This window comes from Hesperophylax consimilis, chromosome 12 (assembly GCF_061612785.1).
Source record: "Hesperophylax consimilis isolate HC1 chromosome 12, BYU_Hcon_1.0, whole genome shotgun sequence".
Lineage (NCBI taxonomy): Eukaryota > Metazoa > Arthropoda > Insecta > Trichoptera > Limnephilidae > Hesperophylax > Hesperophylax consimilis.
Genome location: NC_142847.1, coordinates 8,867,723 through 8,894,554, shown reverse-complemented (window position 1 = coordinate 8,894,554; position 26,832 = coordinate 8,867,723). Strand labels below are relative to the sequence as shown.

Genomic DNA, 26,832 nt, shown 5'->3' with positions numbered 1-26,832 from the left:
CGGACGAATATTTTGTGGAAGTTTCAGATTCAAAACCTTCCCACAGACAAAATTCCTTTTTGTAAACGAAATATACATGTTCATTCAAAACCTTCACAAAGACAAAATGCCCTTTTGTAAACGAAATAAACATTTTCTGCTGAAATAATTAGAAAAAATGAAAGCATTCCTCAATATTAGTAGTCTTCTAGTACCTAGACCTACCGACTAAAAATAAAACAATCACCTCTAGTGAAGATATCGTAATCAATGAACGATGTAGTACTTTTTGCCCACTAAATCCAATTAGTATAAGTTAAGGCTAACCATGTTTACTCCATAATACTCGAGCGTTTCGAGTCCTCTACCGTCTCCGTTCCCGCTTGTTAGGCTCGCGGTCAGGGGATACAACAACTCATTATAAAATATTGCCGAGGGGCCACAAGTCACAAGCCACTGCACTGCCTTCATAGTCCAGTCAAGATGTACATCCGTGCTTGCAAAAGGTCCAGTCATTCTGAATTTTTTATATGTTGTTAGGACCTAAACCAGTATTAAAAAAAAAATTTTGCAACTTCGAAAGTGCTGTGCGAGCGGCGGTGGACCTAAAAAACCAGGAAATTTTCGGATTTTTTTCAGTTTTTGCTCAATATCTCAGTAAAGGAAGGGTCTGACCGGTGTAATTGTTAGGTATACTTTTAAAGTAGACTAAATTTCCTATAATTTGAGATCAAAGCAAGCTATATAAAGCTATTGGTTTTCAAGATACAGTTCTTCAAAAATAGGCATTTTTTTCCAAAAACTGAAATTTTTTCGAAATGGTCACTTATTTGTAAAATAATTTCTAAAATACGTATCCCACGTCAAATATTGTATGAAATAAAGTTGTTGTAAATTTAATAAGCTTTTATTTAAGACTAGATTAATATCTGTAAACTAAACGGTTCTCTCAAAAATGGCAGATACCCAAAAACAGTCATAAGTGGATTTTGGGTGAAATGCAAATTTCATTCGTATGACCACTTTGAGTTTACAGATATTAATCTGTAAAGCAGAGGTAATTGATACCTACCAAATACTAAAGGCAAAATTTAAAAGTGCCTTGGAGAAAATTAAAGCGAATGGTCCAACATCACAGTTGTGCAATACTTTCGTATACCACTTTGATACAACTATTCATCCAGGCAGAGCGTGCTGGTGATTGGAACCTTCATTTGTACATTGTCCACAAGATGCTCCCTTTTTTCCACGCAGCTGGACATTTTTTGTATGCTAAGAGCGCGCACCTCTACCTTCAAGATATGATAGCTCTACAAGATCGGATGGATAAAAGTGAATACGACATGTTCACAAAAGGATCCTTCACCATCCGCCGGTCTGACAAGTTTTGGTCTGGGTTGTGGTCAGACCTAACAATTGAGCAGAAGCTGATGCGATCCATGAAAACCTACGGTGGGTTGACTCAAGGAAGGGGAATCTCCGAAAGTGTTCTGGCAAGGTGGACAACAGGAATGGTGTTTATGTTGAACATTTGTGAAGAACTGGAAAGTTTTTGCAGCTTATCATGTCATACTGGAGAGCAGCATGTAGACATGAGACCTTCTCGAATCATCCGAGATAATAGTGATGTGGAAAAACTAAAAAACTGGTTTTCTCTCCACCCTCCATTTCCCAAAACTGACAGTTTAATTTCTATCAGTAGTGGTTTACTGGCAGGTCCTGAAATTAATTGCCACACAGCCCAGAGAGTTGGAACGGAAGTAGTGATGGAAATTGTGGGGAAAATGTACGACAAGGTAGTAATAAAACGGAAAAATAAAGTTATCACGCTGGCATCGATCACCTCAACCGTTAAACTGCCGGACAAAAACAGAAGAGTGGCTGTGGATCCGCTCACAATTTTTCAGCGAGTGTGTTTTGCAAAGAAATCTGAACAGGATTTACAGGATGACTTCAAGTATGAGTTGGCCCCGTTCCCGATGTCTCTGTTCAATGAACAAGGGATGCGCAAGGGCACAAAATCTACTCTGTACTCTGCCTTCACTCCTCTTTCCAGCCACACGCCGATAGATGCCAGCACTCACGTCATTTTGGATGGTGGCTACCTCTTGCACAAGGTCGTGTGGCAGCGGAAGAGCACGGTTCGAGCACTTTTGGCGCGTTATACCACCTACGTCTGAAACCACTTTGGGAAGCACGTCTCCATCGTTTTTGACGGCTACCCCGAAGATGCTACAAAAAAAAAACACCAAAACAGCGGAACGACTCCGTCGCTACGCAGCTCATTCCAGCTACGAATTGACGTTCGATTAATCCACAGTAATTCAAATTGCTCAAGAGCATGTATTGGGCAATGAAAACAATAAGAGACGCCTTATAACTCTTCTCTGTGACGCCTTTCAGAAGGAGGGAGTAGAAGTGGCTGTTGCCGAAGAAGATGCTGATCGAGAGATCGTCATGATGGCGTTATCAAAAAGAGCAGATGCCGATCGTCATAGTGGGAGAAGATGTCAACCTGCTCGTTCTTCTCAATGGTTTAGGCGCTGAAGAGACAAACGTCTATCTTCAGAAGAGCACGAAGGGTGAAGCTGTTTGCTGTCACTACTCTACGACCTCCTACAACAACCAGGACTCCCGACAATTATCAGGAACGGTACTATTTACACACGCGTTTGCCGGGAGCGATACCACCTCAGCAGCGTTTGGCCAAGGAAAGACCAAAATCAGCACACTTCTGAGCAAGAGTGAACCACTTGCTGAGCAAGTGGAGGTCTTCCTTCGGCCAGACTCTACCCCACAAGCCGTGAGTGAAGCAGGCATCAAGTGCTTCGTGGCTCTATATGGGGGTGACATCGCGAGGGAAACTTTGGATTTCCTGAGGTATAAGACGTTTGTCACTTCAACAAACATAAACTTCGCCCGTTTGCCACCGACGGAAGATGCTGCAGACCACCATCCAGCAAGGTGCTACCTCCAAGTGCAGAAGTGGCGGGGAGTCAACTTGAATCCCACTGAATGGGGGTGGAAGCTGTCTTCTCAAGGACTCACCCCCATCCCCACCACGATGGATCCCGCACCTCCTGCCCTTTTGCGAAAAATTTCATGTAAATGCAATAAAGGATGCTCTGGGAGCTGCTCGTGTAGAAAGGCTGGGCTCCACTGCTCAGTCCTCTGTCAGTCATGCGGTGGCAAATTTTGCATTAACGTCCCGGATGTGGAGCTGAAATGCTCGGACGATGAAGATGACCCGACTACAGACTGGGCGCCTCTCCCAGCTAAGATTAAAAGAAAGACATGGTTTGGCAACCAAGACACAATACCTACATGATTTATATTAGTTTTATTTTTTGTGTATATGTAATTTGTCCTTATAGTAGGTACCATGATGTTTGTACAAGCATTTTAGTATGTAGGTATATAAAACAATGTTTGAAGATGACGTAATTCCCGAAAGATGTAATATCTTTTCTTTTTTTCATCAAAAATGTGTTAACTGTTTGATAAATAAAACCATAAAAAGACGTGAGAACAGTTTATTTGCATTTCACCCAAAATCCACTTATGACTGTTTTTGGTTATCTGCCATTTTTGAGAGAACCGTTAAGTCTACAGATATTAATCTAGTCTCAAATACAAGCTTATTAAATTTACAACAACTTTATTACCCATAATATTTGACGTGGGATGCGTATTTTAGAAATTATTTTACAAAATAAGTGACCATTTCGAAAAAAATTCACTTTTTGGAAAAAAATGCCTATTTTTGAAGAACTGTATCTTGAAAACCAATGGCTTTATATAGCTTGTTTTGGTCTCAAATTATAGGAAATTTAGTCTACTTTAAAAGTATAAATAACAATTACACCGGTCAGACCCTTCCTTTACTGAGATATTGAGCAAAAACTGAAAAAAATCCGAAAATTTCCTGGTTTTTTAGGTCCACCGCCGCTCGCACAGCACTTTCGAAGTTGCAAATTTTTTTTTTTAATACTGGTTTAGGTCCTAACAACATATAAAAAATTCAGAATGACTGGACCTTTTGCAAGCACAACCCCCTTTTCATGTTTAACTTGACTGGACTATCAGTATATGGCCCTGCCATTGAGAGCTGTGTTGTAACCTCTCTTCCTGTTACATACGTTGATGGAGAGGTTACAACGGAGTTTGCTAACGGCGGAATGCCTATACAGGATTTAATTAGACTTAAGTACCCCACAGAAAAAATCACCAAGAGCAAAATGCATTTTTTCAGTAATCAAGTCTGTTTGTCTGTCGGGTACGTTTTTTATGCGAACACCGCCCGAGAGTCCAAACTGCCCGAAGCCAGTGAGACAATGTCATTCCAAACGGGGTTTGTTGTGAGGTTTAAGAAGGTGGGATGAGAGGGAGGGGAAAAAGAGATCCCACCGGCTGCGCCAATTTGTTGTGAACGTTTATTGTAAATAATAACACCTTCTTCACAACAACGCACTTATTCTTGTCTTTAGACTAAAAACTCTAATTATTTGGAATGGATCATCTATCTTATGCTCTCAAAATCTATGTGTTGCTATAAATCTAACTTCCACCCACCTCAGTTCGGAATTGGATAGACGAACCTATATATTAGAGACATCTTTAATAGTAATCTATAAACTCCATCTATGATACTTAGCTCGAACTATCATCACAGTTACCAAATAGAGCTAATGCCATTTCAAGCAAAGTATCGATTCTGAAAGATGGTCTATCTTTTCTTCTCTGCTACCACTTGCCTTGTTACTCCGTGTGTACTGCAAGACAGGCAGTAAGTGCTGGCTAAGTACTAATGGCGGCGTCATGTTGGCGTGACCACGCTGCATACCGCTTCCGTCAGAGGGTCCGTGGCGAATATTCAATGTCCAGTTGTGCAGGTACTTCTGGGTAAATGCCGGGTAACGTTGTGTTTAATACCCAGTGTATCCACCCCGACGCGTGCCCGGACGGTCCAAACACACAGGGGCATTACGGGGTCACGTCGTCCAATGGTAATGAAACTATCATTGGACGAAGGAATTTGAAATGAAAGTATGCTATATTTCTTTCTACCCAGCTGATTGAAGATGCCAGATTTAATGATATTTCTTCTTCTAAATATATATATTATGTCTGTGACATGCTTTCTATTTCGTTTCAATGCCAAACACGCTGTTGTCGATTTACAGGAAAATCTTAAAGAGTACACGTTTGAAAGTATTTTGTGTTCCAATTAAAGTGGTTCCAACAAGTTTGGAACACCCATCCGAAGTTTCCTCTAACTCCTCAGTAGTCCTAGAATATAGTTTATTGTTCTTCGTAATGCCAGATCATTTACTAATGGAATCGCAATTCAGCAGAAAATATAAGCACGTGTTCGCAGTTTCCTGGAATATATTTTCTCCATTATTTGGGCCCTTTCTGAACAAAACCGTGAGCCAGAAAATAGAGTAAGTACAAAAGATGTTTGTGCGTTACCTGAATATGAGAGAATATACACACTATATATTCCTGTATCCATCCTTGTTCTAAACAGGATTTGCTCAATTTCAACACCTTAGAAGCCCACCGAAAAGTATTTTTAGGTAAAAAAAATTAAATTAATCCCTGGAACTATACTTTATCTACCCTATGTTGAAAGGGGTTAACTTATATATGTCTAACAAGTACACTCGTGGGAGATCCCATACACTTTTTTATGCTCCGAAAGCGAGGACTATCAGAACGCGCTAATCAACAGAGGGACTCTGCACGATACTGCATTGACCATCGTCATTTTCATTGTCACTTACAGACAGTTCAGCAACTATCTTTTGACGCAAGTCACAAAATAGTAAAACTGCCCCCATGACCTTTTTATACTTATATGTATCTCAAATTAGTATATTTTAAAAAGTAGTATACAATTTCACAAGCAAGAATCTCTTTACAATTATTTGCCAGTACCTAGCTCCATAAAGACTGGACGATCACAACCAAAGTACCTACTCTCCTGAAAGTTTAGTTTTTTTACATTTACCCTTTTAGAACCAATTAGTCATGTAAAAGTCTTGACCAAAAAAAATATTAACAAAATAAACGATAACAATTATTTTTACTGTCATCCTGGTACATTTGTATAAAAAAAAAACACATTTCTTGTTATTTAGTGAGTATTTGTATTTAAGTTGTCATATTACTGTCAAAGGAAAACGGTCACACAACATAAGAAAACACAACACTTGGAACAAAATTATAGGTACATATCATTATGTTGACCTAGTCATTTTGCACAATACTGGAAAAGTACCTTCCGGAAAAAATCTCTAAATAGTGAAAATCCTATCAAAATCCGTTTCGTAGTTTAGAAGAACTAAGCGCACAAACAGACAGACGCGGATAGCGACTTTATTTTAGTATAATAGAGAAGAGAATATATGGTACGCCATAGAGCTGTACAAACCATCGTACAGATACAGATACAAATTTTAATAACGGTATCTACCTAGTAATAATAATATTTGGCTGATTTATAAATCGCCGTTTTCGTGAAAAATTACCTCGAGGGCTCTGAGGTACTCTGCTCGCTCGTTTGTTAGTCGAGAATGAGGGTAAATGGGCGAATATGTGCGCGGCGAGCAGTCTGAGCATGACGTCGATACAAAAATGCTCGTCGCTCGCCTGTGACGTCATCCTTGCCGCGGACATGCTCGCCCGTCAGTGGGCCGCTCGAGCAACTGGTGTCGCGAGGACGCAAGAGAAACGAGGGGCGTTCATAATAATATAGCCGTTTCACCCGTACACATATTCTTTGAATGGCTATCTCTTTATAATGCGTTCCGCTCATTTAGCTATGTATGATGTTATTTGTAGCCATTTTATTCATTCACATAAATTCGTTGTGGATATTATTTTCTCGTGCGTTTCATTATTCGATTTAAATACATAAATAGGAACGTGCTATATTTTTTGTTCGATTAGAGTGAACAAAACGCGTCTTTGTATTTGTGTCAAAGCCTAAAACTAGTGACTTGATGACACACATATTTACAACTGTGGCTTAAAGATGGAGACTTAAAACCTACTTGAATAATAATATATGACGAATTCCTTCTGACCAAAGTTTAATATCACAATGCAAATCAGCTGCTTTCAATGTCACAATTGCAACAAAAACACAATAATTGTTTTGACTTATTTTAATGATGGCGATGATGATTCACGACCATTGACGAAAAAGCAGAATGACGTTGAATAACAACCGATAAATGATAATTGCGTAATGATTCACCATTGTTTTGGGAAAAACTTAACAACAATGGAGAGCATTATTATGAGTAGGTATTATTATTAAGTAACGCTCCGACAATACTTGAAAGATTGCGTGTTGTTATGCTATTGGTTTCCTTGAAACATTTTTGTTTGACACGAAGTTATTGTAAACCTGGCGGAGGAAGGAATTGAGGAGATTGAATTAGACGGAATTGGGAGGAAATCAGAAAGAAATGAAATAATCTTATAAGGAAAGCACAAAAAACAAATATTATTAGATATCTACTGGGTTATTGAATTTTGCCAAATATTTTCTGAAAAAATTCTACGAGGAAATTTATTGCGTTAGTGTACGAATTCGTGGCATTTTTCTTTTTCGCAAACAACATAAGTATTACATAAACTAATAAATATTATACTATCTTGACTCCCAAACTCCCACCGTCTTATCCATAATAGATAATAGGGGGGATAAGAACAGGTTAGTAGAAAACGTAACTCATAATCACGCGCACGCGTACTGCGTATACCGACTGGGTAGTGACAGATTTTATTAAACCGCCCGACCCCCAGGATTTGAGACGTATTAGGTAGGCGACATATTACGCTACACGTGGCTTAGCCTATTTCAGCATATCGCTAGCCATTCATTACCAATGGCAATGTATGGCGAGCGATATGCTGAAATGGGCCAAGCCACGAAAATATAGCACGCTTATAAATAATAAATAAATAAATTCTTTATTCGTGGTCTGTCACAGGCTTTACTATTTTATTAAGATGGAGATTATTTGGCGGGTTGGGAATAAGCCGAAGTAGCTTAGTGGTTCAGAGCACCTGACCGGCATCAGAAGGTGCGGGTTCAATTCCCGTCGGCGGCATTTATTTTTAATCGGGAGATATTTTCAATTTGTATGGATATTTCAGGCGAGTAATTATTGCTTCGTCAGTAGTTATGAACCTTAGTCACTAGAAATAAGTCTTAAATGTAAGTCACTGGTTATTATGAATCCTAGTTGTAAGCCAGCTGTATTTATTATTTAATAAATATATTTTTACAGCGCCCTTGAAGTGATTTTTCACGAAAACGGCGCTATATAAATTATCCAAATATTATTATTATTAAGACTGCCAAAGTTCTGGGAGATTTTTTGATACCACGCCAAATCGGTGGTTTTGAGGTGAAAAATATAAGATTGTTGAAAAGGAAGATAGGAAAAATCTGGAGAACATGGTGACTGTGAAATATCCTAACAGGAACAGAGCTCTAAGTTTCATTTTGTTTCCCATCTACGGTTTGTAATAAATATATTTAGCTATCAATGTTCACGACGGCATACTTTACCATCAACAAACAAGTTGATTCACAAAATATAATGCGCCAGGATGACAAGACGTGGTATGTTTATTTTAAAACTTTTGTCAAGTCGTTCGTATTGAAAGAACAATAAAAGTAGCACAGAGCTGAAGAAATGAGAATAAGACACAGAGGAGAACATGAGAAGATAGTCGTTATAGCTCCCTCGTAGAAAAAGTATGGCATACTTATACATAGAATAGATAATATGTGGTTTCTTTGAAAAGTCCACCAGGATCGCAGAAGTTTCTTTGGTTCATACCGGTGCCAATATCTTTGTCTTAGGAAGGACAATGGCGGTGTAAGACTGGCGAAGAATAGGAATATGTCAAACAAAAACGATGACTATATACCAGAGTCGCACATATGTGTACAAGAGGTCAAAAATTACGACAAAGGTATGTGACAATGGAGGCCTCGTTTTACCGAATGTAGGTAGAACTGTGACACTGTATTGCACTTATAGCAATATCTAGTATCTCAGGTTATGTCCGTTGTAACCTCTCTTTCTGTTATGTGGGAGTTTGTGAGGAAGAGGGAGAGTTGCAACGGAGCTACCAGCGGTAGGTACGGCTTTAGTTAGGTGGTGTGGGTGCCGACGTAAGCCACGAAGTCAGCATTAAAATTCGCGCAGAGGTTTGCGAGAGGAATACAAAGCAGGGATCTTTCTGGATTGGCAAAGTTTTATGGGTAATAATAAAGCCTGTGTGCGAAGTAAGACTTGCTCAGGGGTCGGAAACCTTTGTCTTAGAGAAACTGGTCTTATTTCAAAAGATTTAAAAAAATATATAAAGAGCTCAGAAGATCTACGTGAAAAATGTTAGATCTGGTATAGACCGTTTCAGAATCTAAACAATGCTTGAAATAACTTTGTATCTGTGGGACAAAGTGAGAGGAACAATGCATATTATGTATTGTCGATGATTAGCAAAAACAGCATCTACGTCTGAAGTAGAAGTATTTACTATCAAAAACGTTAACTTGACGTAGAAAACGATTTGTTGGTTATTTTAAAAACGGTGAATACTTCCCTTTTTTCATACTGTCTACTATCCTCGAAAGTTTCCATATTCCTTTTCAAAGAACCAACTTGACGTTCTCGCATCTTGTGCGACTGAATCGACTATATATTATGACTCCCACTGTAGTGACAAGATACCAGATATGTATAGCGATAATCACAAGAATTTTACTAAATTTCTCAAATGTTTTCACCTGACCTAAACATTATTGTCTCTTGTTTTTAAAAATTATTATATAATCTTTATTAATTACAAGCTGTACCCCGCCATGTGTGACTGTGGCTCTCTCGTCTGTGCAGATAGATAAACAATAGCGCGTGTTGCTTTTGCGCGCCAACAGATGGCGCTGTTTTTCAATAAAGCTTATCACAGATGACATATATTTAATATAGGTATATAAAAAACACGGCGTATTCGAATGCAATGTTGTGTCAAAATTTCAAAGCAATCGGTGAAGAAATTTCGGAGATTAAAGGTTTTGAACAAACGAACATTTAAATTTTATTTATATAGATTGTTTTTTTTCTACACACTGTTTCAGTTTTTCTTTGTAATTTTTTTATGTTAATCCTTTGTCTGTTGTGTACTTATATCATGAATAAATAATAATTATGCACAGGGTACGATAACTGCCTCACATTGTTAAGTTAAAATGCTCAGATGTTTAATGACAAATCCGAGAATTTTAACATCCAGTTCGACTCCGCAATGTCGAGCTCATTATAAAAATAAGATTTTTACAAAAAAGGTCGGCAAGCCCTGGATTATAGAATAGAGCATGGCCATAACAATGGCGGGATAAAATGAAAGACGGGCACGTTTCCTAACGGACGAGACGCCAACAATGTAATAATTAAAAATGGCAGAGACTACGTGCGAGACACAGCTGATATACACAAAAAAACTAGACGTCCACGCTACTTCATTATTATGACGATTATTAAAGTCATATACAACAAGTTATCGCAGAAAGAAGAGGGTTCAGAATAAGTTCTGAAGAACCCAGCGCTTCTTCAAACCACTTTTCTAGTTTTAGAACTTATTTAAAATATGATGGCAAAAAACCTAATATATATATTCATATAGTATAGGTCAAACGCAAACAAACGCTGATTCTGAACAGAATTAATAAATCCTCATTAAAACCGTAAGAAACGTAAACGCTCTGTGATTGGTCGGCGGGTTCTGACAGATCTTATACAGCTACCACACGGGTCAGGCGGCCGCTTGCATAAAATTGCGGACAATTTTGTGAAAGTTGCGCTGCGTAGACTCGTACACGGGTAACCACTGTGGTATACTTCAAAAGTTTTTTGGAAATCTTATTAAATATTTAAATTGGGATTTGTTGATTTCATACCACCCCGAGGGGGATCGACCTTATTGTTAACCGACAAATTTAACTACTGTGTGAATGTAAACAAGTTCAACAACATAACATTTCGTAGAAGAATGACCCGGTGGCCAGTCTGGTGCACGTCTGTGTTGAACCAAGTGACTCCCAATGCCGTCGACTGACTGAATAACCTCAGCTTCCTATTATGACCTTCACCGACTCTTCTCCACGATCCGAAGAAGAACTACTGCACAATCATACAGCATAATATATTACACACGCCCCTGGTCTGTTATATTTATAGAAAAAGAAATATGACGTTTGGATTTATAACAAACAAAAAAATCAACAAAGCAAATCAACGATTTATAATAATTATTTTTTGTCGACTATCACGACATCCGTACAGGAAGTCAATACTATCCCGGGTACAATAATGTTCCCGCTTTCTCGACGGCGTTCAACATGTGCAGCGCCGGGTTCACAACCTCCCGGCACACTGAATGGACCGTCGCTACTTGTTCACACGGAATCTGTGAACCCGAATAATCCATTTCGTGAACCAAATACCGCCGTGTGAACTTAATTCAAATTTACAGTAATGTACTGCGAGCTATCATATCTGGTTGGTAATATAAAATGAATCTGTGGGAAAATCTAGTACCGAGATAATTTGGTTTGATAGAACAATTATATGGATAAGTTATTTGAGGAAAATCATCAGGAGCGTAGATTATAAAGAAAAGTAGCTAAATGTGTTAAATGTTTCTTTTCTACTCAATGTTTTTTTTATTCATTTATACACGGGGTCCGGAAACTATTGGTACAAGTGGGAAAGTGGTGAATCCACATCACATTTGGAGTCGATTTTGTAGTATAACATTTTTTTATGCTTTCGTTTCATAGTAAATCTAGTATAAGATTGGGTAAACTTTGAAAAAAAAATCTAGGTTAGGGGGTTAAAAGCAGATGTCTTTGAATTTGCATCAAAGCAAAGACGTCTCCGAAAGTTTTTTTGATCAAAAAAAAATATTTTGGGTTTTCTGTGTGATGCAGATTCACCAGTTTCAGCTTGAACTAGAGTATCCGGACACCGTGTATATAACTTCCTAAGGAAGGATGAAAACATACTTGTAGTAGAAATCGATTACCCTAGGCGTTATGTATGTTAAAACCACGTAGGACCGTATCACAAACGAGGATATTTAGACAAGTAGAGTTGATAGAAGGAGAAAGGAATGTCAGCACCAGGAAGAGATAGAACGATCAAATTAAACAATTTATTGAGTCCGGTCATGTCAAGAGTCGGTATAACAGGTTGAAGAAAGAAATATGTACCATGAGAGAGTTGTGTGGCTTTACACCTTCTCTGCCTGTCCCTGCAGAGAAATGACATGACGATTAATTAGTTGTGTAGGTTGATTTTCGTGAACAGTTTCGGCTTTGCAGAGGCCATCATTAGCAACACCCCAAAAACATAATATCATTGGCCATGAAATTCTTAAATCATATCCGATTAACAAGTAGAATAAATTGACAGCTTCCGCGGTGCATTAGCGGACCAAGGACCGAGGTTACGATGCCCATATACGATAGATAAAAACTAATAGATAACGCAATCTGCAGTAATAAAACATGCCGATACCGTTATCTGCCACTTACACGATAAGATTGATTAGAGAAAAAGACTTTTTAAAGTTTGTTTCTACACGTACAAAAAACACATTATTTAATAATTTTTAGAAGTTTTTAATAGGACACATTTAACAAACTTGACTCTTTCAAAATCTTTAAGTCGGCAAAATGCAAACATTAGTACTTATTACAAAATATCATTCACAAAGTAAAATCTTGTTATTTATATTAAGGCGATGCACTACGTCGTGTAATATTTTAAATCGAGCCACTATCAATAACACCCCTTACGTAGATGGCGATAAGGTTTAAATTCCCGCTTAACACCTTCCGCCTGTTTTGATTTATGCAAGAAAAAAACATGGCCAAAAAGTGACTTTAATTTTATTTTGTGGATGTTCAGGCATAAATATTTTTATAAACGTTTTCCGATCATTTTATAAATAACTTAATTTGTCACATTATACAATAAAACCATAACCGAAAATAAGTTCGTAAGTAGGAAATTTTGAACTTTAAAGCAGTTTTAATAGGCCTTATAAATTATTTTTTTCTGGGCTTATAAAAAGACCTGTAAAAAATACTCGATTATTTCAAAGGCCAAGATGTATTATACTCGCGGTATTTATTTAAAGCATCTGGAACATTTCTAGGCGACCTAATTTTCAAACCAAAAACACATGATTTTGCATTACTACGTATTGCATCGCCTTAATCGTAATCATTCATACTAGATAATTATATTATCTCCAAAGGGGACATAAATTCGTAAGAAATAATCAATTTTTATTTTAAAATTTCAAGAAATCGGTACCATTAAATGAATCAACTAAAGGGATTACAATTATCAGATTACGTATTCTGAAAAATAAAGATAAAAATTGCATTTAAAATTAGGCGCAGAGAAAATTTTATCATTTTAACAATTTTATACGTTCAATTTACATGGTTGCGTGTTTGTTGAGGGTTCTTTTATTTAGAAACTTAATTAATTAACATTTCTTTTATCTGATTACATTTATCACAAACTAATCGCAAAACTCTGAGCACCAGAATTGCCCTAAAGCCCCGAACCCTACTTTTTACTTCTCAAACTTTGTTTCCCCCAATAATCGATATTATGTCGAAGCAAAGCTTCCAAACCTTCCTCTCGCCATCTCATCTCTCTTCTCACTCAATTAGCAATTCAGACTCACAACTTACCCCAATAATTGTGGAATGTCATAGTCGTACTGGCTCCGGACACACGGAGAAAACTTACGGATATGAAATACTGTTCATTTATTAAAAATCTGACAAATTATTCGTTTTCCCGTTAAAAATGGGACTGCGGGCCTATAACGAATGAATTGAAAAGTTCGTAACAAAGTATCACGTCTTCATTCACTGATATTGATATACTTATATTGTAGCATTTCGTCATGATATCTATTGCGAAAAGAACACGTGTTCTCGATATATTCTGAATGACTAATATTTTATGAGGAAGTAAGCATTCTGTTACTGTTTTTTAACAGAATAATTTTTTTCCGTGCACACTTAGGACGGGTTGTTTCGGAGAATTTGAATAATTCATCAAATTTCAACGTTCGTTTTCGGGTTGTGTGAAAGTCCTATCAAGTTCTGTTATTATATCATTATAGACTAGTTGCTTGACAAAATTGAAATAAAAACAGAACTTCAAAAAATCTTTCACAGAATGAACTTTGAAATTTGATGAATTGTTCAAATTCTCCGAAACAACCCGTCCTTAGAAGTTGGGATTCTTGCGCGATATTCACAAAAAAATGGGATTGGAAAGTACCTGGTTTTCAGATCTGGTCCCCAAACACGGTTAAAGCGCGTTCAATCCACGTTCGACTATGAATGGTGGTGTTTCACCAAGGCAATACTGACCACTTTTTAGGTTAATTTTTCGGAAAAACTATATCCTCATAATTTCGTAAAAATTTTGTACGTAACAAAACAGGACAGTTTACGAAAATATATAAGTATGTGAATAATAAACGATACATCCTATTGTCTATGGTGTTTTTTTTTAATAAACCATTGTTATTTAAAAACGGTGGGAATTGAACAAACCACAATAAAATTATTTAATCTACGTAATAATCCACACATTCTTTATTCCGTCGAGTATTTCTGAAGAATTTATCATCTGTCAACAATATTCCAAATAAAAAATGTCGTGTATTGTTTAAACTGGTACTTAAATAATGTCTTATAATATTACTAGTGGTCCTAGCAGTAGACCTCGCGGCCAAAATGTTTCTAATTATCTCTTACATAATAAATCAAAATTTCCTCTGAAATTATAAGTCTGAAAATAGGTTGTACTTAAATACCTGCCAACTTAATTATAAACCATGTATTTTATGTAACATTTTAAAATAAATTAAATAGGGAATTTTTTTTTTTTTCAAAGTAACGACATATCTCAATGACAATTCTTTTTTCAAACTTTCTCCATGCGGGAATGTATCATAATTTTGAAAAAAATTCAAACAAGAAAGTCCAAATTAACACGAAAATCGTTCACATTTGAAAAATCTTTACTGAACCATTAAAACGGCCACCATCTTGAACAGGAAACGGAACGCACAAACAAATTTACAGACGAAATGCAAATCGGTTGAGTTAAAACAGGACACGTGGAATATTATTGACAAACCAATTTTAAATTTGATACTATTCTACAATATTCTCAATAAGGTTAACCAACAAATAAGATTCTATATTCAATGGGTTATACAATCTTCTGTAATGATTTGACTGAAGTTTCTTCTCGAGAATAATCTCAAATGATCTCAAACCTTTCTCGAGATGGTAGAATCAATTCTCGGGAAAAGTACATAGTTATCAATTTAAATTCTTTTCAAACAAGGCAGATACATTGAAAACAGTGATGGAAATATCCGGAACACTGTATCGAACAAATCATATTTCGATTATAAAATCGAAAGAAAAAAAAACAGAGCATAGTGTTGCTAAATATGTTATTTGAATTCAAAGTTATCATTTTTAACAGGGAGTATCTTGGCACGACATCGCTCAATTTTTCAGTAACGGAATTGTTGTTTCAACAGATAACGTTTTATGGAGAAAGGACATAAAATTTGTAAGTTTACTGAAAAAAATACATTAAAATAACGTATGTAGAAAATAACAACAACACGATATTAGTTATCTCGATTGACCAAGTCTAGAGGGGAGCTTTTTATGTAATGAAAACACTGGTATCGCGGAAACGAAAAAGGTCAATAAAATCTGCCTAATCAGATCTTCTCTTATAAAACAAATTAAGTATTTTCAGCTAGCTTATTGCGATGCGACGCCAACACGCTCAGAACGGCATCCATTGCCCTGGTTTTCGCAACAGCGGAATACTGTGCTCCAGTATTGGCTAGAAGCGCCCACACTTTCATGGTAGACGTTTAGCATAATGCCACAATGCGTACCATCAGCGGGACTTTAAAATCTACTCCCCTTGGCTCCCCGTACTTGCAAACATAACCCCGCCAAACATCAGGCGAGAAACTGCAACACTGAGGGAATACAAGAAGGCGCTGCAGACGAGCACGATACCTTTGCACGAAGATGTCGTCTCCCACCCGGCATGCCGCTTGAAGTCACGAAAGCCCTTCTGGGCGGAAGGAGAGGGGCTCCTCCGATTACCTCTCACCCCAGAAGATACTCCCCAACTTGGGAAATGCCCATCTCATACAGGACCCCACCGAGAGACAGCCTGGGTTCTCATTGCCTCGCAAAACCTGGTCCGCCATCAATAGGTTAAGGTGCTCCCATAGCCGCTGCGCCCACATGATGCACAGATGGGGCCTTAAAGAATCGGCGATGTGTGAATGTGGTGCGGTACAGACCACCGAACATGTGGTCAACGAATGCCCGCTCCATTCATTCCCCGGTGGGATTGATGAGGTACACATGGCGAAGCCTGAGGCCCTAGATTGGCTCGCAGACCTAGATGTCCCCCTCAGACCCCCCTCACCATACGAAAGAAGAAGAAGAAGTAATTTCAGTAATATGGAAATTGGATATTGGAATGCAGAAACAACAATCAAAAGAAATTAGATATTTTTGATATATATTATTAAACAAATGTTTTATTTAAACAAATATATGAGTGCTGACGTAGCAAAAGCTCTTGAAACTTGTGAAGTGGCGTTATGAAAAAAAAAAGGCACAACTTGAATTCCTTGGAGTTTCTCGGGCGACTCTTCCTTTTTCAGCTCGCAAAGCTCGGGCGAAACCGGGTAAACTAGTAGGAAATATATACATAAACTAGATTTTTTGTACATGGGCACATGCATTTTATTATGAACAGAAAAATATAAGAAAAAATTAACAAATTTAAATAAAGAAAGGAGTGCGTGCCAAGACAAGTTGTGGTGATGTTCCATCCTCTCTGCCTAATTTATGTATTATAATAGTTAATCAGTTTAAAAAAAAATAATATATATTTTTTAATTCAATTATTGTTCGGCAAAATCTAAGTAACGTGGTGGAGATATCGACCAAGTATCAGCATAAATAACGAAGAATCGATAGTATAGGTACCTACCAAGATAACAATCGTTGACTTCATTGGAATCCCAACTCAGTAACAAGCGATAGCAGGCTAAATATAATATTATATACACAGTGCATTAAAAACGTGAGAATGTGGACCTGATAAAAAAGGTAAAAATTCATAATACATAAATATATTCGTTACAATAATAGATACTATATTATGGAGTAGGTACTTTGCAGGATTTTCCTTCATAATATTTTAATGTGTTCCATTTTTAAAAGCAATAAACAAAACGAACTGTTTGACATGTGGAATATGGAGGGAAATCATAGAGCTACAATTGAATGGAGGCCTCAGTCAGCACGGGTAAGCCACCCAGTGAGGCGAACATTACTGGATTATAATACTATGAAATGTAAAATATTGTACCAAATACTAAAAAAATCTCGTCGAAAGTTTTTCCACTATTAGAACTCGATAATCAGTGCGCGTAGACCGGATTCGATAGTTTTAGTTAGAGCGTTGGGAGAGTTGGGGGTGTATTTGGGATTCAATAGTTAAGAAAGAGAGTAAGCTGAAATTTAATACAAGTACATTATTATAATAGCATCAATCGTAGGAACAATTTGTGGGAGAAAAGAGACAATGTGAAAGCCCAGCTACACTACTCGCGAAGTTGATCGAAGTACCGAATACGATAGTGTGGGCACGAACTTCACTTCGCTTCGGGCAACTTCGCTTCGCTTCGCCCGACTTCCGATTGTTGTCGGTAAATGCGCCCGAGTCAAAGGACTCGAAGCGTTACTCGCGAAGTTGCACGAGTGTGTGGGCACGCACTTCGAACTTCGGCTAACTTCGTCGAAGCGTGGAAGCGAGTAGTGTAGCTGACACTTGAGGGTTACAATTTATGGGAGATAAGAGACAATGTGAGGTTTGCAATATATTAGAGAAGACTTCGTCGAGGAGCAGATTTACATGACCTGGTGATGTTAATTTAATTACGATTCAAATCGAGCATTAATTCTGGTAATTTTAACAATGGCTTGATTGAAAACACCACAACAAAATAACTAAAAACACTATTCCACTTATCACTTTTAGAACTGGTGTATTCGTAGGATAGGAATATGAGGCATTAACATAGTGATATCTGCTACTTGGACATTTGTAATTTTAATTAGCATATGCTAGCAAGGGTTTTTTCAGTGTAAGGTTACGCCAGCTGTAGAAATTATAATGATTGTAGACAAGATATTGGTTGAGGCCAATTTTACATCGAAAACCGGCGTTGAGCCAAATAAATTAATGTTATTTTGTGTTTGAATTCACGAACAGAATATTCTACAACCTACAATTAAAGTATTATAAATAAAGAATACAATGTAATCCAAATTCAGGTTAACACTTCAAAAAGAGTAAAGTCCGCGCGTTGGGGGTATCGTGATACATAAATTACCACATCCTAACGTAACTAATCACGACATAAGACTGAATTAATTTGATCATTGTGTTCAATTAGTCACGGCAACGTTAATGCTGTTTCCTCAACCTCATAATCATTCGCCAAATACCTAAAAAGTTAGTTAAAATTTAATATTTTGGATTCTAGTCGGCTCATCCTTGTATTTTCAAATCTCCCGCTGAAAAAATGTCTCTTCCAAAACGTGTATTTTTCAAGTCAAGGTAACATCGCCACATTTGACATTTTGAGCAAAGGGATGAGAAAACAATACCGTTTTAACTTTTCATCGATAAACAGGTGGCATTATAAATAAGTTATTCATAAATAATATCGATGTACAATAAAACAGGTAGGAGAAAATCTGAGTAACTTTGTAAACGTATCGTCACATTTTATCACAAGAATTTTCGACGGCAGAAAAGAGCATTTTTAGCATCATTTACAACCCTGAAGCATGCAGAACAATCTTTTTCAGACTGCCTGAAAACATCCTAACGTAACAAGTGATAGTAAAAAGCAACGTCACGAACTTTAGAAAAATGACGTCAGATTGTCTGAAGTTATAAATGCCAAGACAATCGAAGCGGTACATGTTATATCGAATGAGTTTTAATATTTAAATAAAATACGTACCCATCTCCCACCACCACACACTTGATCGCCTGCATTTTGAGACACTATCGTCTTGAAAATCACAATATTTCTTTCTGTAAGGAATGGGCGTTTTATATTGTGATTGGACAAGTTAACATGAAAAATTGCAAATATACACAAAAGGCACGGGAAAAGTATATTGGTAACACACGTGAACTTTAGATAACACAATTTGCAGAAAGAAAACCATATATATTTTATGCAGATGTCTTAAAAGTCCACTTAAAACTTTCCACTAAAAATAAATCCCGACCACCCGCGACAGCTCGACATGACACTAGAAAACACTGGAATTGGAATAGATATAGATGGCGCTCTGTTCGCTCCGTGAAACTCCGACAGTGTTGTCGTACTAATAAAAAATCTCTTAGCTAAGACAAATATTTACATTTTTTGTGTGCTGGTCAATTGAACCTATATCACAGAGTTAAATATTTTTTATAGTAAATTATTTATTTTCTCACAGTCCTTATCGTATCCCCTCTACATAACGTCTCCAAAGTGCCGATATGTAGATACAGTACCTAATGTTGTCAGTCGGCTTTTCTTCCGAGAAAATGAATTGACGGACGTAAATATATCTCTTTTAGAAACTGAAACTCCTGTGTGGAATTATATAAAATAAATATATGTTCAAAGAAAATTAGTTATCAGATTTCTTTTTAATAATTTACAAGGATTTTGAAAGAAAACTATATTTTTGAATATTATTATTTATAACAACGAAAATAATATTTCAAACACGTTTTTTAAATTGGTTGATCAATTTATGAGATTTATTTCATTACTTAAATTTTGCGCGTATATCCAAGCTAATTGGAATTTGCGTTTAAAGTTTATTAAGTTTAAAAGTCAAACTGAATAATTTATTTATTTTTTCCTTAATTTGATTGAAGGTTTACCTGTTCCGAGTTATAAATTTAAATAATATAAAAAACAGCAGTGCCGACGTTTTGTTTACTCGCTATCCGCTGTTAATTTTTATTTATTGAGTTTACCTATTATCATGAAGTAAGCGATGTTTCTATCGTCGATGTTTGTATTTTTAAAATACACATCCAAATTAATGTATTTTACTTCTTCTAACACAGCAAACTTATTTTGTGGCACCATTTTAATTAAAATTAATAAAATACTTCGTTTTTACCACTTTTATTGTTTATTACCAACATGTTTCATGAGCAACGCTCACTTCTTCAGGATTTTTAATAATACTACCATTAAAAACCCTGAAGAAGTGAGCGTTGCTCATGAAACATGTTGGTAATAAACAAAAAAAGTGGTAAAAACGAAGTATTTTATTAATTTCAATTAATGTATTTTACTTGATATCTTTTTCACCTAAAAGAACTTTGATTATTTTAAAGTTTTGTAATAATTCTTAACAGTACCTAGTTAAGATATTTCATTTGTTTTGGAGCACGGGGTATATGGGGAGACTGTGTTGCGGACTGGCAACACTTAAATATTGCACCACTATTTCAGACGCGCATATCCGTCGCTTTTTTGCGTTGTTTGCTAATTTTTAGGCGCGGACGAAGTGCGAAGTGACGCATTTCTTAACAAGCTGATGTGTCCGTGAAGTGTTAGTGATTGTCGAGCTATTCGTTGTGATTTTGTGGAAAAACGATGGCGAAAGGCGACAAAGAAATGGAAAAGCCGGCCCTCGTGGGCGGTGAATTGCCGACCCCGGACTGTAGGAGTAACGACAACGAGGATTCCGAGTCGCTAGAAGAACAGCCACTCGACATAGGCGAGCATTATCTGGTTCGTCGGACGGATGACTCATGGCAACCGGCGCAAATAATACAAACAAGATACAACAACAATGAATCGTGCTACGAGTATTATGTTCATTACGAAGGGTTCGACAGGCGCCTGGACGAGTGGGTCTCCAGGGATAGAATTATGTCTGACAGGTTTGACATGAGCGAACGAGGCTGGAAGTCCAGTAGCAAAATGTCCACAGATTCCTTGATTACAGACAAATCCGGCAGAAAAATAACAAGAAATCAAAAACGTAAACATGACGAGATCAACCACATTCAAAAGACGTACGAAGAAATGGACCCCACCACTGCAGCTCTCGAAAAAGAACACGAGGCTATTACCAAAGTGAAATATATAGACAAAATACAAATAGGTAAATATGAAATAGATACTTGGTATTTTAGTCCTTACCCTGACGAGTACGGGAAAAAGCCTAAATTGTGGATCTGCGAGTACTGCTTGAAGTACATGCGCCTTGAGAAAACCTACCAAAATCACCTGGTGGATTGTCAGCACCGCCAGCCCATCGGAAATGAAATCTACCGGAAAGGAACGCTGGCTGTGTTTGAAGTGAACGGCAAAGACCACAAAGTCTACTGTCAAAACTTGTGTCTATTAGCCAAACTGTTTTTAGATCACAAGACTTTATACTTCGACGTGGAGCCATTCCTGTTTTACATCCTGTGCGAGGTAGATAAAGTTGGTGCTCACGTCGTAGGATACTTCTCAAAAGAGAAAGAGTCTCCAGAAGGCAACAACGTTGCATGTATCCTAACGTTACCTCCCTACCAACGTCAAGGTTACGGAAAGTTCTTGATTGCGTTCAGCTACGAACTCTCAAGATTAGAGCAAGTCGTCGGTAGTCCAGAAAAACCTCTCTCGGATTTAGGGAAGTTGAGTTACCGCTCCTATTGGTCGTGGATACTTTTGGACGTGTTGAGTGTTAGCCGCGGAATCCTGAGCATTAAAGATCTCAGCCAGATGACCGGGATTTCGCAGACAGACATCATATCCACACTGCAGTCCATGAACATGATGAGATACTGGAAAGGCCAGCATGTGATCTGTGTGACTCCCAAGCTGGTGGCGGAGCACCTGATGAGCCCCCACTTCAAGAAGCCGAGGCTGTGCGTGGACCCGTCGGCCCTGCGGTGGGCCCCGCCGAAAGCGAGCCTGTACTCCAAAGCTAAAAAGTGAAAGTTGTTTGAGACACTGATAGATCTACCTTAGACTTGTTAGTATTGTATACATTCAAAGAGTTGGATAACTGTCATGATTGATAGCTAATCGTTTATCGTCTCTGGTTCTGTATGAAAGCGTAATCACCTTTGAGGCGATGGATAGGTCTCAGAATACTACATGTTGTCATGATGCTGTATTTTGTTCATTTATTATGATTTGCACTTGTGGTAGTGATACAATATTACTATGTGCATCTGAAAGTTATGTTAACTTGCATTTCGCAAACCAACTTACAAGTATTGTTTTATTTGGTGGTGCAATGGCTGTTTAGTGATGAGATTTCTGTTTTAAGAATAACATAATTGTACTACTCTAGCTATAGGGTAAAAAAACTATGGGACGTAGCAATTGCATAGTCGGATCACAAAAAAATACTGTCAGTCTTAACTTTGGTTATGATTTGTTTTATGATTATTTGATAGGCAAATGATCTCTGTTTTTGCCTATTCAGAAATATGCATAAAACTAGTGTTTGAAATTGAAAACATCTTATCTTTAAGTCAATCTTGCTACTTCAAATTTTTTTTTCACAAGTAGATCGTTGTTATTCAATTGGTGTTTGAATCTTTCATGCTGGTAATGGGATAAGTCATAGTTATCTTCAGTTATCAACCTCTTGTTCTATCTCATAAATGAAGCATGTACTGGAAAGAACGGCACTGCTCTCAGTTACAGTACTTTAGATAAAAATTGCATAGATTTATAACTGTTGATTGTAAATTGATGTTTCAAATAATATCCCGAATATTTAGGCCTAAATTTGAAGTTAACGATTAAGAATTCAATACGAAGCCTTTGGGTATAAATTAGGTTTATATCGGAGCAATGTTTCGATATAATTATGTTACTGATTAAAAATATATTTTCTTGAAATATATTGAATATAAATTGTACTGGATTCTAGTTGTTTGCTTATTGACCAATATAACATAATGTAGGATATAATTGCTGTGTTTATTGTCATATGTTTGATGAACGTTGTTTGTGATCTTATGTATATTGCTAAATTGACAACATTCTCTGGCAAATTTCTGCAAATATCTTGTTTGCTTGTTTGAATTTCTCATGAATTTCACGTGTTGGAAAATATTGTAATTTTTTTTTTGCATATCTAAGAAACTATATGCGATTAATCCATTCACAATATTGGCAGTGCCGGCCCTGTTCAGGCGTAATTGGAGCTGTCCGCTCCGGGAACTGACTTTCCAAAGAGTCGAGGAGTCACGGGTCAAAAGTCACAGGGCCAACCCTGTGTATTGGAATAATAAATGTTGTAATTTTTAATGTTATCCATCAAAATTCCATCTAAACTGTTTATTGCGAAGATAACATTGTTTAAACTTACTAACATCCAAGTAAAATACTGGCTTTTAAAAAGCATACAGTTTTAGACTTGATATCGTTGATATAGAATTCACGTATAAAGAGATACAATTAGATTAAATGTTTTCACTGATCCGAGCAGTGATCTTGTAATAATGTTGGAAACACCCTACTTTGTAGTCTCAAAAACTGTCATTTTAAATGTGGAGACAATGTTTGTTGTCTTCTAAACATTTTTTTTTCTAAAAAAACGAGCAGTTACCTATCGCCTTATGCATATCTTTTTTTAGACAGTTTTCTCGGTGCTGTAGTAATCTTTTTGAACATAATCTTGTGTATTCAATTTCATCCTAAGAAAGCATCAGATTTTAGCAGTTTTAATGCAATTAAGTATTTGGTTACATTATTAAAATTGTCAAAATCATTTGCCTTCTATCGCTATAATCGTCGGTGTAAGTCCAATACCGCGGAAGAACCTTTTGTCAAAATGTACAAAATGACCGAAAAGTATTTGTTTCTGTCGTTTCGCATTTATGTGAAATTTTTTGTCGCAAATACTCGATATTGCCATAGAAATGTTTGTAGAACTAAAAGTGCTGAAAAAGCATATTTTGAAATGATAGGCTCATTGGCAGTATTGGACTTACACTGATGCTATATGACCATATTATTAGCTCATTGGCAGTATTGGACTTACACTGATGCTATATGACCATATTATTAGCTCATTGGCAGTATTGGACTTACCAAAGATATTAGAAGAACGAGATATGCTATGTTGTCCGTCGGACCGTAGGCGGAGTACTACCTAATTAGGGTACTTTGAACGGTATCGGGACGTGTACGCACAGAAATCTGTTCTATGTATTAGTGCGGCTACCTTAGCGTAAGCGAAGGTGTGCGGTAGTATTGGTGAACAAAACCGGCGACACTCGGAAAAACAATTCCACACAGTACGAACTGCTCATAGCACATCTCGTTCTTCTAATATCTTTGGGACTTACACTGATGCTATATGACCATATTATTGGCTCATTGGCAGTATTACATAGACTTACACTGATGCTATATGACCATATTATTTGCTCATTGGCAGTATTACATAGACTTACACTGATGCTATTAGACCATATTATTGGCTCATTGGCAGTATTACATAGACTTACACTGATGCTATATGACCATATTATTGGCTCATTGGCAGTATTGGACTTACACTGATATATGACCATATTATTTTATATTCTCACTCATTCATAATAATTAAACCCATGAATGTTATTAAGATATTTCCTTTTTTTTATTAATCTGGTTTGCTAGTTTTAATAGGAACGGCTTTTCATCCAAAATTTTATTTTGGCCTCAAATCCAGAATTAAGTTTTTTTATGAAAAATGCCGCACAGCCTTAACTGACCTCTTAATTGACATGTTGATTTGTAAATTCAGACTTTAGGTATTTTTATTTTATTATCCTGACCAACGAAGAATATAAATCAAAAACTAAGATACCCAACCCAATTATCGTTTAAAATAAGATATTCAATTTTATTTTTATACTCTTTCATTACTTCAATATTGTCATTATAATTGACAACGAGTATAATATTATTTAGCTTTTTCTGAAGTATTATCACACTTAAGTTACATAAATGAATCACTGATTTTTTTAAAGATACTTAGTCCGTAAAAGCATATTCTGAAGTAATCAAGGAAAATTGTCTCATTTCACCCGGATATAACGTCCTGCTGAAATGTTGTGTACTGGTGGAGATTAGGTTGGTTACTCAAATGATATGCTGTTTTCGGATGTAGGCATAGGTAGATTTGCTGAATGTAACGCCCCGGGGCTGAAATGCTGTGTCGGATACGGGCAAAGGTAGATCTGCCAGATGTAACGCCCCGGGGCTGAAATGCTGTGTCGGATACGGGCAAAGGTAGATCTGCCAGATGTAACGCCCCGGGGCTGAAATGCTGTGTCGGATACGGGCATAGGTAGATCTGCCAGATGTAACGCCCCGGGGCTGAAATGCTGTGTCGGATACGGGCATAGGTAGATCTGCCGGATGTAACGCCCCGGGGCTGAAATGCAGTGTCGGATACGGGCATAGGTAGATCTGCCGGATGTAACGCCCCGGGGCTGAAATGCAGTGTCGGATACGGGCATAGGTAGATCTGCCGGATGTAACGCCCCGGGGCTGAAATGCAGTGTCGGATACGGGCATAGGTAGATCTGCCGGATGTAACGCCCCGGGGCTGAAATGCAGTGTCGGATACGGGCATAGGTAGATCTGCCGGATGTAACGTCCCGGGGCTGAAATGCTGTGTTCTGATAAGGGCATAGGTAGATCTACCAGATGTAACGCCCCAGGGCTGAAATGCTGTGTTCGGTTACGGACATACTTAGATCTCCTAGATGTAAACCCCCAATGCTGGAGTGCTGTATTCAGATATAGATCTCCCAACATGTCGCTGAGAGATCTATATATCATCATCTGAAAAAATGATCAAATTTGTACATCAAATTCTTTGTACAACTCTGTAGGAACTAAGTACTCACCACTGTTCAGGAAACATATTTATGCATCAATTTGACTGAAAATTTATGCTATAGACCAAGCGTTCACTAACCACTGTCCGACATATTGTATCTTTGATGAATGGTTTATATTTAAAAATTGTTATATTTGAAATTTTTTTCATTTTGGCTCTTCAATTGTTACCACCTGTGCTAAAATCCACAATAAAATTATCAGCGCTCTAGAGGCAAAAGCGCGTACATCACTCATTGACGAGGTCGGCGCATCTTTTTACTCCAATTCTGAATGTGGCATAAAATAATACAATAGATTTATGTTCCTCTCGTATAATATATTGCGCACCCAATATGCTCGGATTAGATTCCATGAATCTGCTGTTTAATTCTATGTTTGTGATAATTAATATAATGGTCAAAACCGTGGAATATCTTTTATTTACTAATCCTTTTAAATATTACATTGATAACTACATTTTTTATGTGAATAATGTGTAAGAGTCCCAACCGGCCAGGCCCAATTCTTCTTATGGTGGAAGTCAAAATGGGATGCTGAGGTTATTCAGCTAGTCAACGGCATCAGGAGTCAGTTGGTTCAGCACAGATGTGTCTCTGGGAAACTGATGAAGGTGTCTGTTTGGATATATACTTACATTCACACAGTTCAGCATCCTTTAAGCCCCAACTTGGGGGCTAATTACATGCACTGGATGCGGTTTAGTGAGGTCCATGTCTTTCTAGG

General features: G+C 37.2%; 2 protein-coding genes across 2 annotated transcripts in view; one reads left to right on the top strand and one right to left on the bottom strand.

Moving 5' to 3' along the window:
* The window catches only part of LOC149419090 (ras-related protein Rac1), a 113,902-nt gene extending 94,398 nt beyond the window's left edge, over window positions 1-19,504 (bottom strand). The window contains exon 1 of the mRNA XM_089638110.1: window positions 19,201-19,504. Within this exon, the coding sequence (XP_089494236.1) occupies window positions 19,201-19,235 (35 nt within the window). The 5' untranslated portion in view covers window positions 19,236-19,504. The remainder of the gene's footprint in view (window positions 1-19,200) is intronic.
* A 1,192-nt stretch (window positions 19,505-20,696) lies between these two features.
* On the top strand, window positions 20,697-26,519 carry LOC149419089 (histone acetyltransferase KAT8-like). The gene has a single exon (XM_089638108.1). It carries the CDS (start codon window positions 20,851-20,853, stop codon window positions 22,186-22,188), a length of 1,338 nt encoding a protein of 445 aa, XP_089494234.1. The 5' UTR covers window positions 20,697-20,850; the 3' UTR covers window positions 22,189-26,519.
* The last annotated feature ends 313 nt before the right edge of the window (window positions 26,520-26,832 follow it).